Genomic DNA, 22,787 nt, shown 5'->3' with positions numbered 1-22,787 from the left:
TAAGTACCCTTCCTTACACTCCTTTTCACAAAATGTCCATTTTCACCATATTTCTTGCACCGCCATTTAAACTTGTAATATCCTTCCTTTCACACAATCTCAACTTATTATTATTATCAGATAAACGCATTAAAAATTTAGAATTCACTTTACAAAGCGCCATGCAATCCGAAAATTAATCAACACTATTTCACACAACACACAATGAAGCTTTTCCAAATTAACCCCCTTTTCCGATTAAAGAACTGTAATTCGTCTATTAATGTCACGTTTCACACAACACAGAATATAGCTAAATACGAAATTTCCAGATTTCTCCCCTTTTCCGATTAAACAACTGTAATTCGTCCATTAATGTCACATGACATATCTCATGATCTCTCATTTCCCTCACACAAAATAATGCGTAATCGGAACTGCGTGCTTCTCACATTATTACCAAAGTCCTAGGTAGTAACCTTTATCGCCTCCAAAATGTCGCCAAACTACCAGTTACCATATTCTAAAGATCAGCCATTAAAGTAATATTTAATTGAAGTGCACAAATGACTAAATAGCAGGGCAGATTAATAACAGAAAATCATGGTAAAATCCTAGTATACGGTGCAGCCTTGGCGCGATTTTGAAAATTATCGCCAACACCAAAAATTACAAAAGAACGTCTATGTATATATAGTGATAGTATACTATACACTATATACTATCACTATATACATAGTATATACTATGTATAACTATATATATTCTTTGAATACCTGTTTACTACTCATCGTATATGTCCCGTTTTTACTGCTCATCACAAAAGTCGCCAAATCGAGTGTGTACCGGATACTAGGATTAAACCAAAATCATTTAGTGGTACATACTTTTTGTCAAGTTTATATCCTGCTAGCTATATAAAATGACTGAAAGTTAAAATATACAGAGAATTATATACTTAGTATTACAGTAATTAATCACAATCCAGTTTTAATTGGTTTTATGGATTGCGAGGGAAAATTTATAAGGGTTTTGAGGAAGAAATTAAGGCGGCATGTCTTGAATGAACGAATATATAATAAAGAATTTAATACGAAAAATTAATAATGTAGTATAATTAATATTACAAAAGTTGAGAAAGATATTCTCTTTAGAATCAAACCCTGATTTAATTTTCTTTCTACATATATGCCAAACAATCCAGTATTTCCATCAGAGCTCCTTTCCCCGTGGATGAGCAGCTGTATGTGTTTTTCGGATGTCAACTAAAATAAGCCATTACATTTCAAAAGTTACACAGCTATCTGCATAAAAAATTTCGGCAGTTTTTAGGTAATCAAAGGTAATCTCATTTTAGGTAGGTAGATAATCATCTATGAGTGCTTCGCTATAGTTAATTAACCGATTTAATATACAGAACTGTCTTTACGTAACACAACCGGCATCTTTTTATTAAATAAACAGTACATAAAAGTTATTTGAATACCTCTTTCTTATAAAATAAATGAAATGATAATAAAAAATTTATAACTGACATAAAAATTAAGAAAATATTTAATATTACTGACCCAAGCATGACGAAATTTCTTTTTAAACCCTGTACACCAGCGTTAAAAATCAGATTTTGTTTTTCTCCGTACAAGAGATCTTTCTGCCCGTTAAAATAAAAAAGTTTTGTCTTTTTTTGAGGCTGTATTTTTATGGCCGATGCTATTCGCATCACCGGTGCGATTAGACGCTTAAACGGAAATCGGCGTAAAATGCTGGTACCTGGGCTGCTTGTGCGCATGCGCGAAAGTAGGTGATGTGAATAGCCTGTTAGCTATTCGCACCGTCGGTGCGATTAGCCACTGCGGTATTTTTATATCATAGTTCGCGATTCATACAACAGTATGGTTTTTAGTTTGTTATTTATAATAATTTTTATAAAAATACCCGGTTCAAGAAGAGAATATTTTTATAGAAAATTTCTAAGAGAAACACTTCGTATTTATGCCATACGAGATAAAATGTAAGAAAACTTAACTTGATACTAAAAATGCTGATCTAGATTTTGATCTGAACAAAATAAACACGGAAGCAGTTTTTATTTTCCTTAGGATTTACTAATAACATAATCAATCAAAAATAGAATATGTATGAAATAAACCAATAAATAACAAGAAAAAGTAAATAAATGGTAAAAAAAAAAAGAGAGTAAATAATGGCAGACTTTTTCTAAGACTAAAGAATCGGCTAAATTAATATATTTAAGGATAATTTTTCTTTTATTTCTTATATATAAGGTTCTCTTTCTTTCTACATCTCTTTAGTCTAGCTACGTCAACCGGTATACTTCGATAGTTATAAGGTTTAAAATCCTGGCAAAATATTTTTGCTCTTGCCATATAATCCGAAGGAGTCCAGTAAAGTGTCTGACAGCATGAGAAGTCCGAAAAGTGTAAGTTCTGTTCTGAGATGGAACTGAGGATGTATTTCAACCAGAAGAAAAGGCCTTCTTTTCTGCTCTACCTCCGAGGCAGGGACCGCCCATTACCATCCGCCCCGCCTTTGGACATTCCGACGGCAGCGGCCTCTTCTGTTCGAAACCTTCACTATGGCATGATGCAAAATTATATGGACAGGTCATATGTGATGGGAAAGAGGCCAGATCTATATACTGGTCTTAGCTATATTTTTCTATTGATATTCATAACTGTGACTCTCTTCCCATGCGTTGCGTAATTTTTAATCAATCCTTGCATCGTGGAATCGTAGGAACTAAAGTTCCGCCTTACATCATTTCTCTATGAAATGGATTTTGTAATGATAGTATGTCCTCATTTCGGCTGAATAAATCTGGCGCATTTTCGATCAGTTATGCGCCTTGAAAATTGGAACAAAGTCATATTTAAATAATATAAGCTGCAATAAATCATTGTTTACGTCATGGACTTTGATGACTATGAACATTTGCCCAATTCATCTATGAGTACTCACATGGTTGCTGGAGCATTCGCGGGAATCATGGAACATTGTGTTATGTATCCGCTTGATTCCGTGAAAGTAAGTAGGGATACTTTGATTTATTTTTCAATATAAATTCGTTCGAGATGATATTTTTTTTTTTAATGTAGTGCATTAAAATTGATAGACATATGCTTAAGAATTAATTTAGTTTTCAAACTCTTCAAGTAAATATGTTCATTAAAAAAATATATATATAATCTCAATAAACTGCAATTTAAATCAATCAATGAAGTAACATAAAAAGGGAAATGCATGTTATCTCCTATATGCACTACCAAAAGGAAATATCAATTTACCTTATTTAGAAATATTTGTGTCTTCAGTCTGTGGCACACAAAATTCCTTTCCTTAACGGCATCCAAAAACTTTCTAAAATTATCTGACCTAGAATCTGCATACTGCCGTCGCCACATAAATTCACAAAAATAAGTGTAAGAAATATCTTCCGTAGTGCTGGACTGTCGGTGGCATTTTTTTCCAAAAATCCCTTCTTGTTACATTCTGCATAACTTCGATAGTGTTGATGTGAGCTCTGGTTTCCAGATCCTTAAATGTCAACACGTGATTTATTGAGAAGTAATTGAAGCCAGAAAGACAATTGTACGACTTCCAGCAGCTGGATATGATCATTGTTCCAGGTAAAATATTCCATTGAATTGCATTTAATAAAGTTTGTTTTCTTCTGTCCTCAGCCACTTCAAAACAAACGCCTTTCGCTCTCTCATTCTATATAGTTCGACCGCCTCATCCGCGACCATGAGCGCAAACACGCATACACCATTCAGACCAAATTATTCTCAAAATAGGGTGGAAGGATGGGGATTTTCTTTTCCTCCAGCATAGCTCTTTCCAGAGAAGAGAAGACCTTTTATGTCGCAGCAAGTAATACTGCCCCTTTTGGATGAGTCTATGTGTTAAGCCAATCAGGGTTGTGCTTCAACAGCTGGCAGTCATTTTACAATGTAAAGCACAAAATATGCAATGTACTTCCTAACTGACATCCAACACAGAAATAAGCCCTTACAAATATTTTTTGATCAGTCTAATTCACCGCAATCATGCAACCAATCATGTCGTGATAGGGTTTCCATAATGCTTAACTACTTAGGTTACTATAAATGAAACAGCAGTTTGGCAATAAATGAAACAACTTCTTGATAAATAAAACTTCTCGATAATCCAAGGGGCACTCTAAAATATAGACTAACCATAAAATCTATCATAAGCAATATTATATTTAAAGGAAAGTCAAAATTTAATATATTTGGGGTCATGCACTGGACCAGATCTCTGGAATAAATGTCGCATTTAATTCCATATTGAATGTACATTAGCCACTGCATACAACGAACATCTGCCTTTGCCAATGCCATTTTCATCGTTCGAGGTCACAGCAGGGGCGAACTGGAGAAAAACTGCAACAAGGTTATCTTGATATTTGACAACCTCTGTACTGAAAACACCTTAAAACATCATAGGATAAATCTAAATACATAATAGTTCACAAGCCCAAATAAACTATGATAAGGAACCCACGCATCAAGCATAGAGGAGCTACAGTCAAGAAGGTCGAGTTAAAACTCCTTGGATGAAAACTTCACTTGGATTCCTCATTTGAAAGCCCAAAGTGTCAAAGCCACAGGAATAGTGACTTTTGTGAAGAAATTAAGTTTATTTAATAGCATCCAATGACCTTTCATCCTTGCTATTATGAAAACATCTTATTTTAGTTGTTTAACTTAATTAAATATTTTTACTTAAAATATTTAATTAAGTTAAATATTTTAAGTAAAAATATTTAATTAAGTTAAACAACTAAAATAAGTTATAATTAAATAATTAATTTTTGCATGAAATTTTTTTCAATACATTGTATATGGAATTATGAACATGATATCAGATGAAATTATTAATGTTGAAAAATAATTTTTTCAGACTCGTATGCAATCTCTAAAACCAAGTCCTGAAGCAAAATATCGTAGTATAACAGAGGCCTTATTCAAAATGATTCGTAATGAAGGCGTACTGCGTCCTGTTCGTGGCATGTCTGCTGTTGTTGTTGGTGCGGGTCCTGCACATGCATTATATTTTTCAACATATGAAAAAATGAAACGTTTTCTTAGTGGTACTCCACATGGTAATGGGAATGCATTAACACAAGGTAAAAGATCATTTTTCTTTGTTCATCTTATTTTACTTTTATTTTTTATAACTGTTGATAAGAAGTTTAATATTTAATGGAGTAGCCTTGTTCCTGTAATATGCTAGTGTCAGTGGTACTTATGTGTTAGTGCAACCACCTTAGTAGAAGTTGCCAAGTTTTTAGAATATGGATGTATATAATTAATAATTTTTGGCTATTATAAATCATTTTGGAAGTACTCTTATATACGCCCTCGCTTGGCGACACATTTCTTGCCAAATATTTTTGGCAAAAAACTCCATGGTGCCATATTACTATCTAAATTTTTTGTATACATTTCGAATTTTAAGCCTAAAATGTTTCCGAAAACGTGGTTTTCGCAGATGCACATTTTGAGCACACAATTTAATCTGAATCTGAAACAAAAACAAACAATTTAGCTAGCAAAAACGTAAAGTTTCTAACCAAAAATATTTGACAAGAATCCATGTACGCAGCGATATATTTACTTGAAAAAAAAAAAAAAACTATGAATTGCACAATCTAGGCAGCGAAAGAATTCATGAACTATGCACACTTTGCTTTAATAAATTAACATAACAATAAATTTCAAAGAATACCATGTACACAGCATTCTGTTTAAATTAAAAAAAATAATCTACGAATTGCACAATCTAGGCATTGTGCACAAATCAACAAAATAAACTAAAATAAATTATAAACAATTCAGAAAACAACAATAACAACAAATTTATAGTAAAAATACAATGAATATTACATTGTACAAAATAAATGCTTTTGCCATAATGGGTGCTTCTTCAGACAGACCTGTGGTGCAGCTGCGTGACATGCTAGCCACTTGTTTATAAACACAGAATTATTAAATTGGCCTAAAAATTTTTATTTCCATGGCAAAATAACTTGATTCTTGGGTAAATAAATTCCTGAATATTATTGTAGGTGTTAATTATTTGTAATCATTCCATTTATCAGCATATAAAGAGTAAATTAAACTTTATTGCAGAAGTTGAATTTGACAAATTCTGTATTATTTTTTAATATCTTCATATTAATCACAAAATGGTGTTTGGGGTATAGCCTTTCTGAAAGGTATGAGTTGCATATTTAAATAAAAAAAATTGTCGGCTGATCTTTAGAATATGGTAACTGGTAGTTTGGCGACATTTTGGAGGCGATAAAGGTTTGGACTGGTAATAATGTGAGCAGTACTGAGTTCCGATTACGCATTATTTTGTGTGAGGGAAATGAGAGATCATGGGATATGTCATGTGATATTAATGGACGAATTACGGTTCTTTAATCGGAAAAGGGGGGAAATCGGGAAAAAAATCTGGAAATTTTGTATTTGGCTTTATTCTGTGTTGTGTGAAACAGTGTTCGTTAATTTTTTAATCCCATAGCCCTAACTAAAGTGAATTCGAAATGGGTATTTAGTGGGATTGAAAGGGGTAGTAATAAGTGTTTTTTTAAGGTTGTGCGAGATAGAAGTAAAGATGTTTTATTAAGTTATTTATTTTACCTGGTGCCTTGCTGTGAACTATAAGTATGATTTTAAAGATCCTGAAACAGAAATAAGAAAAGTTTATCGGACACGTAATCAAGATTCTGAAGAAGATTAGGTAAGTTAGTATTTTTAATTATTTGAGGATATTATTTTTATGCATTGTTCTAAATGTAAGGTGGAAGTAAAGTAATTTGCGTAAACGTGCATGGAAATAATTTAAATATTTGACACTAAGTATTTCTAATGTTTGCGGTATGAATTCGTTGGTGACGTTTATAATATAATAGATAATTTAGAGGTAAAAGTTTTTGGATATTTTATTTATTTTATACGTGGAAATGTTCATATTTGGAAAGGGTATATACTTTTTCGCGATCAGATAATTTCATATATGTTCTTTTTACCGGGTTTAAAGATTAAAAAAATTGTCATGTATTTTCGTGAAATTTTTCTAATTTATGAGAAAAAAGCAATGTACATGGATATAGTGAACAGTGTGTGCAATGCCATTTTTGTGCAATTCTGGGATGTTTTTTTAAGTAACAATAAGTCGACGTGTACATGTTTTATGTATGTGTTATTTTGAAAAACGCGTAAGGAGTATGGTATTGTGCACTTTTTCCCAATTTTGCAGTGAATATTTGTCATGATTAAGCAGTTTTGTTAGATAAAATTTCTAGCATAAGTGTAATTCGGCTAGTAGGTTGTTGGAAGAAGTGTTCAACAGATAAAAAGAAAAGAAACATGTTTTTACTTCGTGAAGACAAAATGGCGGCGGGGGAAAAAAAAATAGAGGGTTGCTGTAGAAGAGTTGGTTGACAAATTTTCGCCAAAAAATCGCCAAGTTACCATAATGTAGAGATCAACCAAATTGTCTTTCAGGTTAGAAGACAGTAATACAGAACAAGATTACATAACCTTTTTTGTATGAAAACATAAACCTTAAACATGAATTGTGAAATTAAGCTTATATTTTACTTCATGTTTTATTATAATTAAAAGTAGAAATATTAGAAATGGGCTATAAAATTAAATGCCATATGTTACACACAAATATCTATGCAGTTTTCACCATGCTGTAGTTTTTATTACTGAGATTAGTCAGATCTGTCCACAGGCTAGATATAATGATCTGCAGAACTTTGGTAAGATATAATCCATTACATGGGATCTTAATTTTGTTTCTTGAAATCAACTAATATTAATATATCTCAAGTGATGAATATAAATCTTAAATGATGATTATATCTCAAATAATGAAATGAATTGATGGTATATTTTGAGGCATTTATACTAGACTATGAAAGAATATGTTTAGGTAGGAGGGAGTGGGATACCAGAATTTCACCATTGGTTGTACAAGTATACTCCCACTGTACTAACTATTTTGCTAGCTGTACAGTTCTGTCTCAATTTTGATGGGGAATAGATCTGCGGGCACTCTGGGGAATAGATCTATGGGTTTCCCCAGAGTGCCCATGGATAATTTGGTTAGATGGTAGATGCCTTTGTCTCCCTAATCACCAAACCACCAAAAGATAATTTTTGGCAAGTTATTTTAAGTGCCCCCATGATGCATAGAGATGGCATACTTACAAATATCCATGTCTTTCTGATATCCAAACTTGAGGCCCATTAATACAGGAGCTGACATCACTAACCACTACACTGATAAGGGGAGTGCAAAGAATTAACACCAGTCTAATGTTATCAGGATGATGATATGGTGAAGATGTATCCATATTTGACGGATAAAACGTTCATAGAATAGAACAGTCAGCTGCAAAAGTTTGTGTACCTGTCCTCAGTGTACAGATTGTCAACTGACATTTCTATATCATCTTAAACCAAAAGTTTTGGTATACCTTATAGAACCAGACAGCACTTTTACTCCAACACTTCATAAAACAGCTTTTCAAGAAATCTCTGTTTCTAGAAATTTTATGTAGTTAGGCCTCAGGATCCTTTCTTCTGTGTGGTAGACTTATATGAATCATTGAGTTAAATATATTTTCACTAACATCACAAAAATTTATGCATAGAAGCCTGCTATTCAACTTATTTCAAGGAGCATGTGTTTCTATGGAAGTGTGCGTATCGTATTTTGCATTCATTAGTGCAATGCATGTTTAATATCAAAGTACCTTTATTTATTATATAGCAAAATTTGCATTATTTGCAAATTTTACTGTAGATATGTATTATTTTTTTCAGTACTCTGTTCATTTCACATTGTAAGGATCTTAAGTTTTACTAACGTTTATTTTATTTTAAATCTTTACTATCACTTCTTATTTTCTACTTCCAGCCAGAATTATAAGCGTTAAGGTTTTTATGCAAAGTTGTCTGGCGAACGCCTAGTATTTAAGTTGTGGCTTTTTGCCAAACGAGAGAGAGGAAGCAGTGAGTCAAAGCAGGCCGCTTACCTTAGAAGTTACGCAGTTGCTGTTTGCTTTCCAGGCCAGAGGTTTTAATCCTCTTGATAAATTAAATGTATTGTAGTGTTCACAGTCACTGTGCTACATACGCTTCCTGTTATTATAAGGCCAATCTTCCACGTGTATTATTCTAAAGTTAAATTAGAGTTTAGTTTTATTTTTATACTTTTACGTTAGACCCCAAGTGGCGGGTCAGTGTATTCCGAAGTACGGAAGTTATTGTATATAGAGAAAAATAAAGGGTTTTGTATACCCTTCGTCTGTGTCCTGTCTACTTACCCCAATTAGTGAACATAGCTTTAGTAAGCTCTCTGTTCCGAGTCAGGTCCTTGTATGTTCCCGAAGAAGGTTAGAAGGAACATTGACCCTGATAGTGGCGCCCAACGAAGAATAACCATGGCCGAGTTTCAAGAAGAACCTGTGCTGCCTGCAGAAACGGCTCAGAATCCAGAAATGCCAGCTGCCGCCCTGGAAGGATTCGGTTACATCGTCCAGACCATGCGCGCTTCGATGAAACCAGAAGCAATGTTTAATGGAAACTCACCGGTAACCAGTTTTTTGGAAAAATTGGATGACCACTTCATGCTCTACCCGTGCACAAATTTAAAAAAGTTACCTTAGCTACCAGCGCTTTGAGGGGCCAAGCACTTAACTGGTTCAAATGTATAGGCAGAAGTCTCTTGGGTCAAGCAGGAAGTCCCACCTATACTTACGAAAATTTCAAGACTGCCCTACTAAAAGCCTTCCCTGTTGTAAGGGATCGTGCGAAATTAGAAACGGAACTTTTCAGTATATATCAACAAAGAATCGAAAACCTCTCGAGCTTTATTTTAAGAAAAATTCACGTTTTCAAACTCTTGTATGGAAACCGTCCGGATCCTGAAATAATTCAAGTGATTTTGCCGAGGTTACTACCCCAAGTGCAAGACTTTATTGAATTAAGAAACCCGACTACACTGGAAAAGTTATTTGAGCTAGCAATCCAGTTTGAAAGTAGAAGAACGGCGGACGTCGAAAGAAGAAGCCAGTATCAACAGCGAAACCAATTTTTTACGCCAAGACTACAGCAAACTCAAGCACATGGCTACGGAGAAAAAGCGAATCAGTGGGAAAAAAAACCCGAGCATTCAAAAACAGCCGGCGAACGTCGACAGTTCAATAGCAACCCAGGAAAAAAGTCTCAAGGCCAGGGGGAAAAGAAGGAAAGCACGGAAAGGAAAAATAATTTAAACTAAAATGGATTTCTGCTGACGAGAGGGTGCGGAAATCCGAAGGCCACGAAAACCCCTCTTCCTACAAGTTAAATACAGTAATGGTGAAAAATTTGACTCTTCCGAAGATTGAAGTCTTGGTGAATAATATCCCAGCCACCGCACTCCTGGATACCGGCGCGCAGTGTTCCTGTGTGGCAGAAGAGTTTTTTTAGGAAGTATTTTCGCAAATACCGCATATATAATGCGGATAATACGACAGTGTTAGCGGCGCAAGGAGAAAAATGTAAGTGTATAGGTAAAGTACCTTTGTATATCCGTATCAAGGACGAACAAATAAAGGTGATGTTTTTTATAGTAAAGAATCTGAAAGCACATTTAATCTTAGGGATAGATTTTCTTTCAGACGGACAAGCAACACTGGATTTTAATGAAGCGTCCCTTAAGCTGACAATGAAACCAGTTCGTACTGAAAAGGCTGAACCGCCGATGTTAAAACTTGACCACCTGCCTAATGACGAGCAAGATAGAATCCGACAAGTGGTAAGTGAATTTGCTTCGTTATTTAGTGATATTCCAGGATTTACTCAGGTTACTAACCATAGTATTGACACCGGAGATGCAATGCCAGTTCGCCAAAAACCATACCGGTATGATAAGAATAAGGAAAAAATTATAGAATGGCATATTACCGATATGCTACGTAAAAAGATCATAACGCCCATCTCAAGTAGTTATGCTAGCCCGGTGGTTTTATGTAAGAAAAATAATGACTATCCTTTGGAGCATCCAAAAAGGTGGAGATTCGCTATTGATTACCGTAAATTAAATTCCATAACGAAATATCCGGTATATCCGTTACCGATCATAGAAGAAATTTTAAGGAACATAAAATCAACCAAATTTATGACGACTTTAGACTTAACGACTGGTTATTTTCAAATAGGGGTGAGGCCTGAGGACGTGCCTAAGACTGCTTTTATAACCAAGTCTGGCACTTATGCATTTTTGCGTATGCCGCTTGGCCTTTCAGGGGCCCCGGCAACATTTCAGCGATGCATGGACATTGTGTTAAGACCTGTTCTTGGAAAGTCCACATTTATCTATTTAGACGATATCATTATTACTAGTGATAATCTCGACCAACATGTACAGGATTTAAGACAGGTGCTTTCTTTATTAAATGAGGCCGGTCTAAAAGTTAATGTCGAAAAGTGCAAATTTGCAGCCCCTGAATTAAAATATTTAGGTTACAAAATATCTCAAAAAGGGATCGAGACAGATGAATCAAAAGTAATCACTGTACAAAAGTATCCGACTCCAAACACGGCAAAGAAGCTCTCTTCTTTTCTAGGACTTTGCTCATATTATAGGTCCTTTATAAAAAATTTTGCAGCTATTGCTGAACCATTGTTAAAATTAAAAAGGAAAAAGCCAAGATTCTCGTGGACGGCCGAAGCCAATAGTGCTTTCGAAAAATTAAAACAAGCATTAACGCAAGCCCCTGTGTTGAAATTTCCTGAAAAGGATGAGAATTTAGAAATTTCAGCGGATGCTTCGGATTATGCGGTAGGAGCGGTACTTTCGCAAAATCAGCAGCCCGTGGCATTTTTTAGCCGAACTTTAAATCAAACACAAAGAAACTATTCCGCGACCGAGAGAGAGGCACTTGCAGTTCGGTTAGCAGTGCAAAAGTTCCGAGTCTATTTTGGAAAGGCGCCGATAACAGTGTACTCTGATCATGCGGCGGTAACTAGATTGTACTCAGGAAAAAATTTATCCCCAAGGTTAATAAGATGGGCACTCAAGCTGCAAGAATATAATCTGGTAATCAAGCATACCCCCGGAAAGGAAAATATCGTAGCAGATGCCCTATCAAGAATTAAAATAGATGAACAAGGGAATACCGTAAAGGTGGCAATGCTCACAGCATGTACAATAAATTCCCGAGAAACTGTAATAACTGAACTGGGTAAGGATCCTGAGTTTGGAAGCATTTATGAGTATTTGAAGGATCCTGAAAATTTTAGCCACCAAGATATTGTGGCCATAAGAAATAGGGCGGCCCATTACGAACTAATAGATGGTCTATTATTTTATACAAAAACTACGAATTCCAACAACGAATTTCGACCTGTTATCCCAGCTAGTCTTAGATTAAATATCCTGCAGGAGCTCCATGACAGCCCTTTAGCTTCTGATGCTGGTATTCGAAAAACTATCCAACGCGTACGCGAGGCAGTCTACTTTCCTGAACTGCAAAAGTTAACAAGGGCGTATGTCCAGTCCTGCCCAACATGTCAAGCAGTTAATTATATTAATTTCCGCCCGGCCGGGTTTCTAAATAGTATTAAATCCGAATTTCCAAATGAAATATTTGGCATTGATTTATTGGGCCCTTTCCCAAAAAGTCAGTTAAATAAAAGTCGCTATCTCCTTGTTATGGTTGATCATTTTAGTAAATGGACCGAAATTGTTCCCTTAAAACGAGCCTCCGCGAAATTAGTTACTGATTCTATTTTAAATAAATATATTTTAAAATACGGGGCACCCCTAAAAGTTATATCGGATAATGGTCCTCAATTTGTAAGTAATATATTTGAAGACGTGCCAAAAACTGGGCATACGTCATTTAAAAATGGTCCCGTATCGGCCGCACTCAAATATAGCGGAACGGGTCAACAGAAATATAGTGAAAATTATCCGTAGTTATGTTAAAAATTTTCATAAAAGCTGGGATAACTATGTCAATGAATTTGCTTTCGCCCTTAGGACCGCAAAACATGATACAACGGGCAAAACACCTGCTGAGTTATTTCTAGGCAGAAAGATTATAACACCGTTAGATAAATTATTTTATGTGCAACAAAGAGCCCCAGAATTTAAAATGGGTGATATAGAAAAATTAATAAAAGAAGCAAAAAAGAATACGGAAGTAGCACAAAGAAAACAGAAGCTCTATTATGATTTGAAATGACGGGGAGTAACTTATAAAGTAGGGGATGAAGTTTTAAAAAGTAAGCATTCACTTTCTTCAGCACCAGAAGATAAAACTGCCAAATTTTTTCCACGATTTGAAGGACCATATGTTATAGAAAAAATAACTCACGCTGTAGTAGTGTTAAAAGCCAGAAATGGTGAAACCTGTTCCGCAAACATTGATCAAATCAAGCCCTACTACGATCGTAATAAAATGCAAATCTTTTCAAATCTTTTGCAGGATCCGGCACGGCAGACACCGCGGGAACAAGCTCCAGAGGTGGAAAAACGACAAGTACAAGGGCAAGCCAATAAGAGGCAGGAGCAAGTGAAAAGAAAATTTCCCCGCGGAAAAATTAAAGGTAACAAGAAAAAGAAGCCGTTCCACCATCCAGAAAAGAGAGTTCACGAACACCCCCAGAATGAAGAAGGGAGAAGGACGATGTATGTGAAGAGAACCAGGAGAAATGACGGCAACTATAACCCGGCTCTAAAACGGAAGATCGACTCATCCGACAGGACTCTCCGCAGTAAATGTATCCGAACTGCGGAAGGGCCATCAGCGGCGGAGGAAAAGGTACAAGGAAAATTTGAACGGCCAACAACGAGGTCCAAGCAGGAACACGACAGAAGTTTCCCGGTTCCGCCAAGACCAGCTGCCATCAAACGGCCAAGACCACAAGCAGAGGAGAAAAGGAAGGTATTCAAGGGTGGCCGAACTGGTGAAAAAAGGAAGCTTCCAGAGGAAAGCACTGAAGGGCGAGCCCGTCCAGGAAGGAGGATAAATCAAACTACTATCTGCAGTACCTTTAAAGACTGGGCCCAGAAAAGGATGTCCGAATATTACAAAGATAAGTAAAATTTTATGTTACTTTGCAAACTTAAGTTAATCTTTCATTCTTACTGCAAGTGGCAGATTTCAAGAAGTTTTACCTCATGCGAGGTCTACCTTTATCGCCAAAAGGGCGAGAAATGAGTTGTGACCGATTTTCGTATTATGTTTTTCAATTACTCGCGTGTAAAACTAAAGTTGATGTATAATAGCGTTGTGTAAAGACTTAAATATTGTAAAAAGTTATTGTATAAATTTTATTTAAAACATTCTAGCAAGAGAGAAGTTTTAGTCTGAAAGACTTTTTGAAATGTAGTATTTCAATGTAGAAAGAATTGGCACTTGCTTTGAAAAGAATAGAAGTTAACAATGTACTACTAATGTATGTTTTCAAATGTGTAAAATTAACGGCATGTTGATATGTTCTTATATACATGTGAACTGTTATTTTAAATGTTAAGAAATACCTTGATATGGTAAAAGTGAAAGTAATGTTAAAAATTTGTTATTCATGTGACTGTAAAGACTAAATCATGGCGAATATGTGTTAAAGGTTGAATGATGTAGTTAGGCTCTCTGACGCTACACTTTAGAGTTAGCCACTTTTAGAATAGTACCTCAGGGTTTAGAGTTGAAATTAGGGTGTGTTAAGAGGTCTCGTTATGTTGAATTTTAACACGTTAGTGTTTTGATTGTAGGAGGAAGTGTGGCACACGTAGACAGAAACACATTCGTGTTTGGTGTTTTTTTACAACACATGTCAGAGAGCACGGGGAGAGATAATTAAAATAGTCATGAATGAAATAAGAATGTTAAGAGAAATATAAATATGCATGTTACTTGCCATTTCATTGTGTAACATTTCATTAAACTAGTTTTCCTTCCAGATCTCTGGAAGGAACCAGAATTGAATAAAAGCTCCTGTTTAGATGCAGTACAGATGAAAAAAGATTGTTGTATATCCTGGGAGCTGCTATTGTAACAAATTTCTTTCTTTTAAATTTCTAGTTTCTAGCGAAGTATGTTTGTAAAAGATTGGCTTCGCGTTAGATTCTAGAGCTAAAAGTTTTCAACAAGGTCGTTTTAGACCTCAGTTTCAAACTAATTAACTCTGGCGGGAAGTATGTAGGGATCTTAAGTTTTACTAACGTTTATTTTATTTTAAATCTTTACTATCACTTCTTATTTTCTACTTCCGGCCAGAATTATAACCGTTAAGGTTTTTATGCAAAGTTGTCTGGCGAACGCCAAGTATTTAAGTTGTGGCTTTTTGCCAAGCGAGAGAGAGGAAGCAGTGAGTCAAAGCAGGCCACTTACCTTAGAAGTTACGCAGTTGCTGTTTGCCTTCCAGGCCAGAGGTTTTAATCCTCTTGATAAATTAAACGTATTGTAGTGTTCACAGTCACTGTGCTACATACTCTTCCTGTTATTATAAGGCCAATCTTCCACGTGTATTATTCTAAAGTTAAATTAGAGTTTAGTTTTATTTTTATACTTTTATGTTAGACCCCAAGTGGCGGTTTAGTGTATTCCGAAGTACGGAAGTTATTGTATATAGAGAAAAATAAAGGGTTTTGTATACCCTTCGTCTGTATCCTGTCTACTTACCACAATTAGTGAACATAGCTTTAGTAAGCTCTCTGTTCCGAGTCAGGTCCTTGTATGTTCCCGAAGGAGGTTAGAAGGAACATTGACCCTGATAACATTTGATAAAACATTCAACAGCTTCATAATGTAACTCAAATACTGGCTTTATTACAAAAAACAGAATGGAAGTTATGCTATCATCTTATAACTTTCCTTTTTTTAAAAATAGTACTCCAAATATCTACTTGTACCCTTATATACCATTTATGCTAACATTTTACCTGCTGTCCATCTCTTATGGAAAACAACCAAACAAGTGACAGGTGTTAATATAATTTTCTTTGTATATTTCATATAATAAATCTGTTTATCGTCTGCACATGTCTTTGTTGAATACAACATGTAGTACCTTATTTCACATATATTTTGCTTTTACTGTATCTTTTCATAATCCTCAGATCATAAGAGTAATTTCTGGATAATTAAGGAAAAAAGGCAAATTTCTTCGTAGAGTAAGACAATATGAAGAGAAAAGCTATTGACTGGGTAGATGTAAATGATTACTATTCAAGTGGTTGAAGAATATTCAAAATTGCTTATTATTTTTCTCTAAATATATCAGTGTGTTGCTTTTTTACTTAAAAATTTAAGACTTCTGAATAAGTTTCTTTTTATGATTTTTCATGTTTTTAAGATATTAAAAATTTCCATACAGGGCTAGCTGGTGCTACATCAACATTAATTCATGATGCTATCATGAATCCATGTGATGGTGAGTTTCCTTAAATAGTTATTATGCAGCTATTAAGCTTGTTTCAATATATGATTTATGGCTCCTTTTACTGTGGTGAAGTGCTTGATAACTTATTCTTTAATTAATTATTAGTTTTATATATCGGTATAAAAATATTTTAATTATATCTTTTTAAAGGATATACATTTTCTGTTCTTAAATTATACTATATAATTATGAAGAAAATTTAATGTTAAGTGCCTATTTTTAATTGCATTCACTATAATTTTATAGATGCATAATTATAAACAACATTAAAAATTGATTATTATTTGTAACATTAGGTACCAAGAGGAACATGTTTTTTTTAAGGCATTTCTTAAATGTATACTGATATGCCTAAAATCAAGACATTAGCTTTATGGTATTGCAACTTCTAAAGAAGTTTCCATATGATAAAGGTACGTTAATTAAATGTAGCTCTTTGACATGGCATTAACTCAACTAGTAATCAGTGGAAGTCCCCCAGAAGAGTTGTTATGCTGTCTTGATAGCCAGTCGTAACTACATGGTTGTGGTAGATGCTGAATCTTGTGCATGGATGTTATGGCTGTGATCTTGTGACTCTATTAATTGTATGTTCAACAAGATTCATGTCTGACAATAGAGACACAAATGATGTTCTGTAGCTGTCTGGGAATACTTCTCAAACCAATTGCAAGCCATCTGAGTGTGATGATAGCATATCTGCTATAAGTGAAAAATCGATCTCCATCACTTAAAATCAAAACTTCATTAATTCTTGTTAGATAACCTTTACAATGCTGTTAAACATTTCAAAAGAAATTCAAGAGTTCAACAGACAGCCCTGATAACCATCCGATTCATTATATATTTTTAATATGCGAGTGCCATTTGTAAATTTGTATACTGTTATCTTATGACTTCTAATATGTATCTTATAACTTTCTGTGTTTTAACAAAGAAAGCTAACAAATCTTATTTCAGTTGACAATATTTTGGCTTTGCGGGAATTTATTTTCTGAAAATCTAAATTTGTTTGTTTGCTTTCAAAATTGAGTTTAGATTACAGACATTTGCAGATTGAGTGGTTGTGAGTCATTGGAATTCTGTTTTTAGTCAGAAGGAGCTGTTGCCAAGATAGCAGGAAAATAACTACTACTTATTTATATCTTAATTTATTATAATGTAGCTATATTATATAAAAGTACCATTACATGTCTGTTGCTTCAGAAAACAACTATTATAAATCCAAATAATTGCATGTATATGTTAGTATCATAACATAGAGAAAAAAGTTGAAAAACCTTAAACGTTTTTCTCTTTAATTTTCATTTAAGTCCTGACAGCGAGTAGTTTCACTCACATGGGTATTGCAACTGGTTGACAGTCTGCCGAAACATCACATTCATATTTAAGTTCATGAACATTTGATAAAATTAGAAAATGGAGAATCTCAAAAGTTTATAGATGGCTTTAAATTATTTTTCCTTGGCAATTTCTTCTTTAGAAGAACGCTTTGATGAAAATTGGCAAATTGTGGCTACACTTGTCAAATTATTCAATAGTAAGTCTGTTAAGTAATTAATTTTTAGCATACCAGAAATTTGAGGAAATTGCTGAAGATTTAAAGCTAAAAGAAAAGCTGGATGATCTTTTTGATGAAGTAACATTAACCTTTTCACGTGGGCTCAAAAAGTAGTTGTGTTCCTTCACTGGGGGCTCTTCACTCAGCGGTTATGGAAAGGGGGAAAATTTTTTCAGATCGAGTCTTAACGACGAGATGATTAGTGCTCTTTTGTTGGCAGGCAGAGAAACGGTCAGTATTTCTTTTCGGTCTAGCTCCAAAGCTCTAGGCGTTAGAATGAGGGAAGTATTCTAATCGCTTTCACACTGCAGGTAGATGTATGAAGTTTTCCCACGAAACACAATTTATTGTTTTATTTTCAGACGAAATGTTTTATGCTACAACTAGACAATTTTGTTCATTTTTTGGTTAAAATAACTTTTTAAATTTGCACATAGGTTATATACTGAAAAATAAGCGAAGTAATCAGAGTTACCTATATTCATTTGTCACAGTATAGAGAATTTAGTGATTTAACACATTCAAACATATCCTTCAAAAAATATATAGATTTTCATTTTAAGTATTATAATTATCCTGATATTGAAGAGCAAATTAAATACAGTTTAATTATTACAAGTGTCATTTAGAAAGCATTTTCGAGTTCCCAAATGAGTGTTAGTTGGATTTACACCTCTGTAAAATTCATTTCTGGAAAAAAAGAAATTGGTAATTGCGCTTGTGCTCCATTGAATCATTATTGAACAACACTAACAAAAATTTACCAATGCACGAAGTAAGAATTTTTTTAAATAAATTTTTGTTCCATGTGACGTTGCAAATAGCGTTCCCATTCTTGATCTGCCTTCATATCAGGGTTATAAGATCTTTAAATTTTTTAACCGCTTCACAGTTTTTGGTTCAGTAAAGAAATGCAGAAGCAAACACTGGAGGTTTAGAAAATAAAATCCTTTTTGAGTTTCAATGTATTCAATAACAAAAATTTAGGTTTACCACTTAGAGATATTATATATTACATTTACCTTAGAATAGAAGGGAAATAGTTGTTCACCGATTTATACTGTTGCTGCATTTTTTTCTTTAAAAGCAAAATTGCATATTCAGGAACCCATTAAAATTTCAAAAAATAAGGATTTTTGTCGAATAGAGAAATACTTCTTCAGTTTTTATGATCTACATTTTCAGAATGCTAAAATCGCCTTTGAGGTATCAGATTGTTATGCGAAATTTTCAGATCTCAAGCTTTTTATCATTGCTTTCTTTCTGAGTAATGAAGCTGGCAATGAAGATTCGTACTGAGTTGATGAATATTAATAAAGAATCGTACTGAGGATCAGGGAACTAAAAAATAGTACACATCTCAACTACACTATACATCCTTAGTATCCTAATATATTGTTTGATTCCCTCCAAAACACAATTCTCACGTAAAAATTAATTACTTTCTGAACACTACTTGTGACTGAGTGGTCAAGACCACTGAATACTGGTAGTTCGACTTGGGTTCGAGGCCAGGCGATCGGGTTGGCTGCATGGTTGGTTTTCGTTGTTTGCCCCATGTGAAACATGAATGCGAGATAGTTTCCCTTAAAAGTTCTCCACGAAGGCATCCTTTCCCTTAGAAAGTCAACCTCCATGTGTTTTCCCATGTTTAATTAATCTAAACTAACGTATCTACTTTCTGAAAAAAATTATACAGATATATTATAGACGCAAACATATAACAATGGATAAATAAATAAGTTTTGAAACTTTTTTAACTTTTGAATTATAAAATGTTCTTCACTAACTGCTTTAATAAAAATTCGTGTTTCATTTATCGCACAGTCGAAATTCATTTTATCACCAAAGTTATTCATAAAGGGAAAGTTTCTAAATATAGTTATGAGATGCTCATAAATATAGCTTTCTTATTTCTAATAAAACTCTTATTTTTATTTGTCTGATTAAAGAAAAGATTAACTGCCTAATCGATGAGGACTTTCGTGGAGGATGTTCGAAAGAAATTGGCTCATATACGTGAACGAATAGGAAAGGTTCATGCAGTCGATCCATTCATTGAAATTTGAACCCGTGTTGAATTATCAGTGTTAAAGAAATTTTATCCGCTCAGCCGCTAGTTATAATTTAGAACATAACAAACCAAAATTTCACTCAAGTAAATAGCAGTTGTGGAATGCATGTGATTTAGAAATAACATTAAAATTAATTTTCATCACCTGAAACATTTATATTCATTACACTGCATTTACATGCACATTAAAAACTGGAATATATTGAAATAAAAAATTACAAAAAGAATGAAACAAAGAAAATTTCCTTTACGTTTAGCCGTTATTTAATATCAATCGGAAAAATGATAAATATCAACTCAAAGAATTTATAACAGTATTTGCAGAAGAAAAAAAAATTGAAAAAAGATCTTAAAATGCAAACGCGCAAAAATGAAAGTAAGAAAATATTCTTTTTATTTTCTCCTCTTGAGAAAATATTTCCCGGAAGGCACCGAATTCGCAAACAAACCTTGTGGGTTCAAATTACGGGCAATTACCTCTACCCATTAGTGGAACCCACAAAAGAACGCACTTGTTAGGGTGTCGTAAAATAGTCCTCAAGCATAAGAATTCCTACCCCTGCGACCAAGGAAAAACTGTCCCGAGCCCCCAGTTGCCGTACATTTTGCTCGGGACATATATGTCCCAGCCCCCAGGAAAAGGTTAATTCAATCAGAAAAGCTTTGTTCAAAGTTCCGAACATTTAACAAGATCCAAAACAAGTAGCAAATTACCAGTGTAATTGAAATTGTACATTATTCAGACAATTAAAAATATTTCATAAAAGTTTGATCTAGGAAAAGAACAAATTTTATTTTTATGTCAATTAACATTATTCTTTTATAAGATGTATATAATTACTTTACATTAGACAAATAAACACATTGACTGTGGCAAAAAAAGGGAAACTTCATTGTAACTGTGTGAAAGTGTCTCTTCAACTCTTAATCATGATATCTATTGAAAAGATTTTTCTGAAAAATTATCGAGTTGGTCAAAAAACAGAATGGAAGTTATGCTATTATCTTATAACTTTCCCTAGTACTTTTATTTTTGCCGGCGTACGTTTTGCTGGTGCAGGCAATAAAGTCGCCAATAATGGTACAACCGATGCCAACGGAATATTCTCACTGGTAATTTTTTACGCCTCATTTTCAAAACAAGTCGCAGCCATTTCTTATCAGATTGATTGTTTCTTTCAATACTGGCATACAATTACATAGAATTTGTACCAGATAGTTCAATTTTATGCCCTAAGGGCATTTGCGATAAAGTCAATTAGGATGCAATCACACCGCTCACCTGAAGGCGAAAATATAGAAAAGGCAAAGTCAAGGGTTAAATTCATGAATTCTAATAAGAATGCACTAACGAAGCAAAGCACTGAGGTTTTACGTAATTTCTGAGTAAGCTATTCATACGAATTGAAATAATTCTTGCATTTAAACTTGTATTCCAAATTAAGATTTAACTTGAAATTAATGTATATAATTACTGAGAGAATTAGATTTTTGTAGCGTAGTTTAGGTGAGAGGGGTCACGTGATATGAACCGGCGAATCAAGATGTTGAATCATGAAAGCACAGTAAATTCTTAAATTAATGTCTTTTTACAAATTTATTGTCTTTATTTATCAGCTTTTTACAAAATTTTAAACAATATTAAAATGTTTAGGCCTTCAAAATAAAAAATTCTTAGAACTAACATTTATTAAAATTTTTTATCTGTATTCTGTTTGTTATCGCCAATAAAGTCTGCTTGGCGAGATTTGCGCCGGCGAAATGGAAAAGTACCCTTTCCTCTTTTCAATTAAAGTTAAAAATATAACTGATAAATAAAAATTCTGGAAAATTAATTATCACATTATATTCAGTTTTATAGAAAGTTATGACTAAAATAATGACTAGTTAATAAGCATCCTGAAAAATTAATTATGTCATCTAAATGCATAATATTTTAGTGAGAACAGAACTACATTCTGACTCAGGTTCTGTGCCTCCAAATTTCCAAGTTTTGTGTGGAAACATTAACTAAATTGATGAATAAAAATAGTACACCAAATATCTACTTGCTACCCTTATATTATACCATTTATGCTAATAATTTACCTGCTTTCCATCTTATGGAAAACAACCAAACAAGTGACAGGTGTTAATATAATTTTCTTTGTATATTTTATATAATAAGTTCTTTACACAAAATTTCCATTGAACTACTGTGACTTTTCTCACTTATATAAAGCTACTTTAATGCAATGTTTTTTATGGCCAACCTTTGTAAATATTATTTAATCAGATATTGAATGCGAACTCGGAAGTCTTTTACAGGCAGATGATTGTATCAAATTTTACATGTAAATGAATGAAAGTTTAAAAAATGTTGTACTTTGAAAGAACTTTTGGCTGATCTTTGGAATATGGTAACAGGTAGTTTGGCGACATTTTGGTAAGGCGATAAAAGTTACTAGCTAGGACTAGCTAGTAGTGTACATGGATAAAGTGCGCAATGCCATTTTTGTGCAATTCTGGGATTTTTTTTTAAGCGAAAATAGGTCGACGTGTACATGGATGATAAAGTGTATGTGCAGTCCTTAAAAACGCGGCAAGCAGTTTGCGATTCTGCACTTTCTCCCAATTTTGCACCTAATCTTCGTCATGATTAAGCATTTATGTTCCATAAAAGTTCTAG

The 22,787-nt window shown here is 33.9% G+C and overlaps 2 protein-coding genes across 3 annotated transcripts in view; one reads left to right on the top strand and one right to left on the bottom strand.

Annotated features, from left to right (window-relative positions):
- mEFTs (elongation factor Ts, mitochondrial) overlaps positions 1-1,703 on the bottom strand; it is a 28,379-nt gene extending 26,676 nt beyond the window's left edge. Inside the window, exon 1 of the mRNA XM_035356689.2 lies at positions 1,548-1,703. Within this exon, the coding sequence (XP_035212580.1) occupies positions 1,548-1,699 (152 nt within the window). The 5' untranslated portion in view covers positions 1,700-1,703. The remainder of the gene's footprint in view (positions 1-1,547) is intronic.
- An 879-nt stretch (positions 1,704-2,582) lies between these two features.
- The window catches only part of mfrn (mitochondrial iron transporter mitoferrin), a 41,563-nt gene continuing 21,358 nt past the window's right edge, over positions 2,583-22,787 (top strand). The window contains exons 1-3 of one of the 2 annotated variants that reach the window (XM_035356688.2): positions 2,585-3,024; positions 4,924-5,149; positions 16,419-16,475. In XM_035356688.2, the coding sequence (XP_035212579.1) occupies positions 2,908-3,024; positions 4,924-5,149; positions 16,419-16,475 (400 nt within the window). In that variant the 5' untranslated portion in view covers positions 2,585-2,907. Of the gene's footprint in view, positions 3,025-4,923; positions 5,150-16,418; positions 16,476-22,787 lie in introns of both variants that reach the window. The other variant, XM_085814612.1, reaches the window with a different exon arrangement.

This window comes from Stegodyphus dumicola, chromosome 4, assembly GCF_044657685.1.
Source record: "Stegodyphus dumicola isolate Sdum_Otavi_A_Nest chromosome 4, ASM4465768v1".
Lineage (NCBI taxonomy): Eukaryota > Metazoa > Arthropoda > Arachnida > Araneae > Eresidae > Stegodyphus > Stegodyphus dumicola.
The sequence above is the reverse complement of the archived record's forward strand: the minus strand, read 5'-3'. Positions and strand labels throughout refer to the sequence as shown.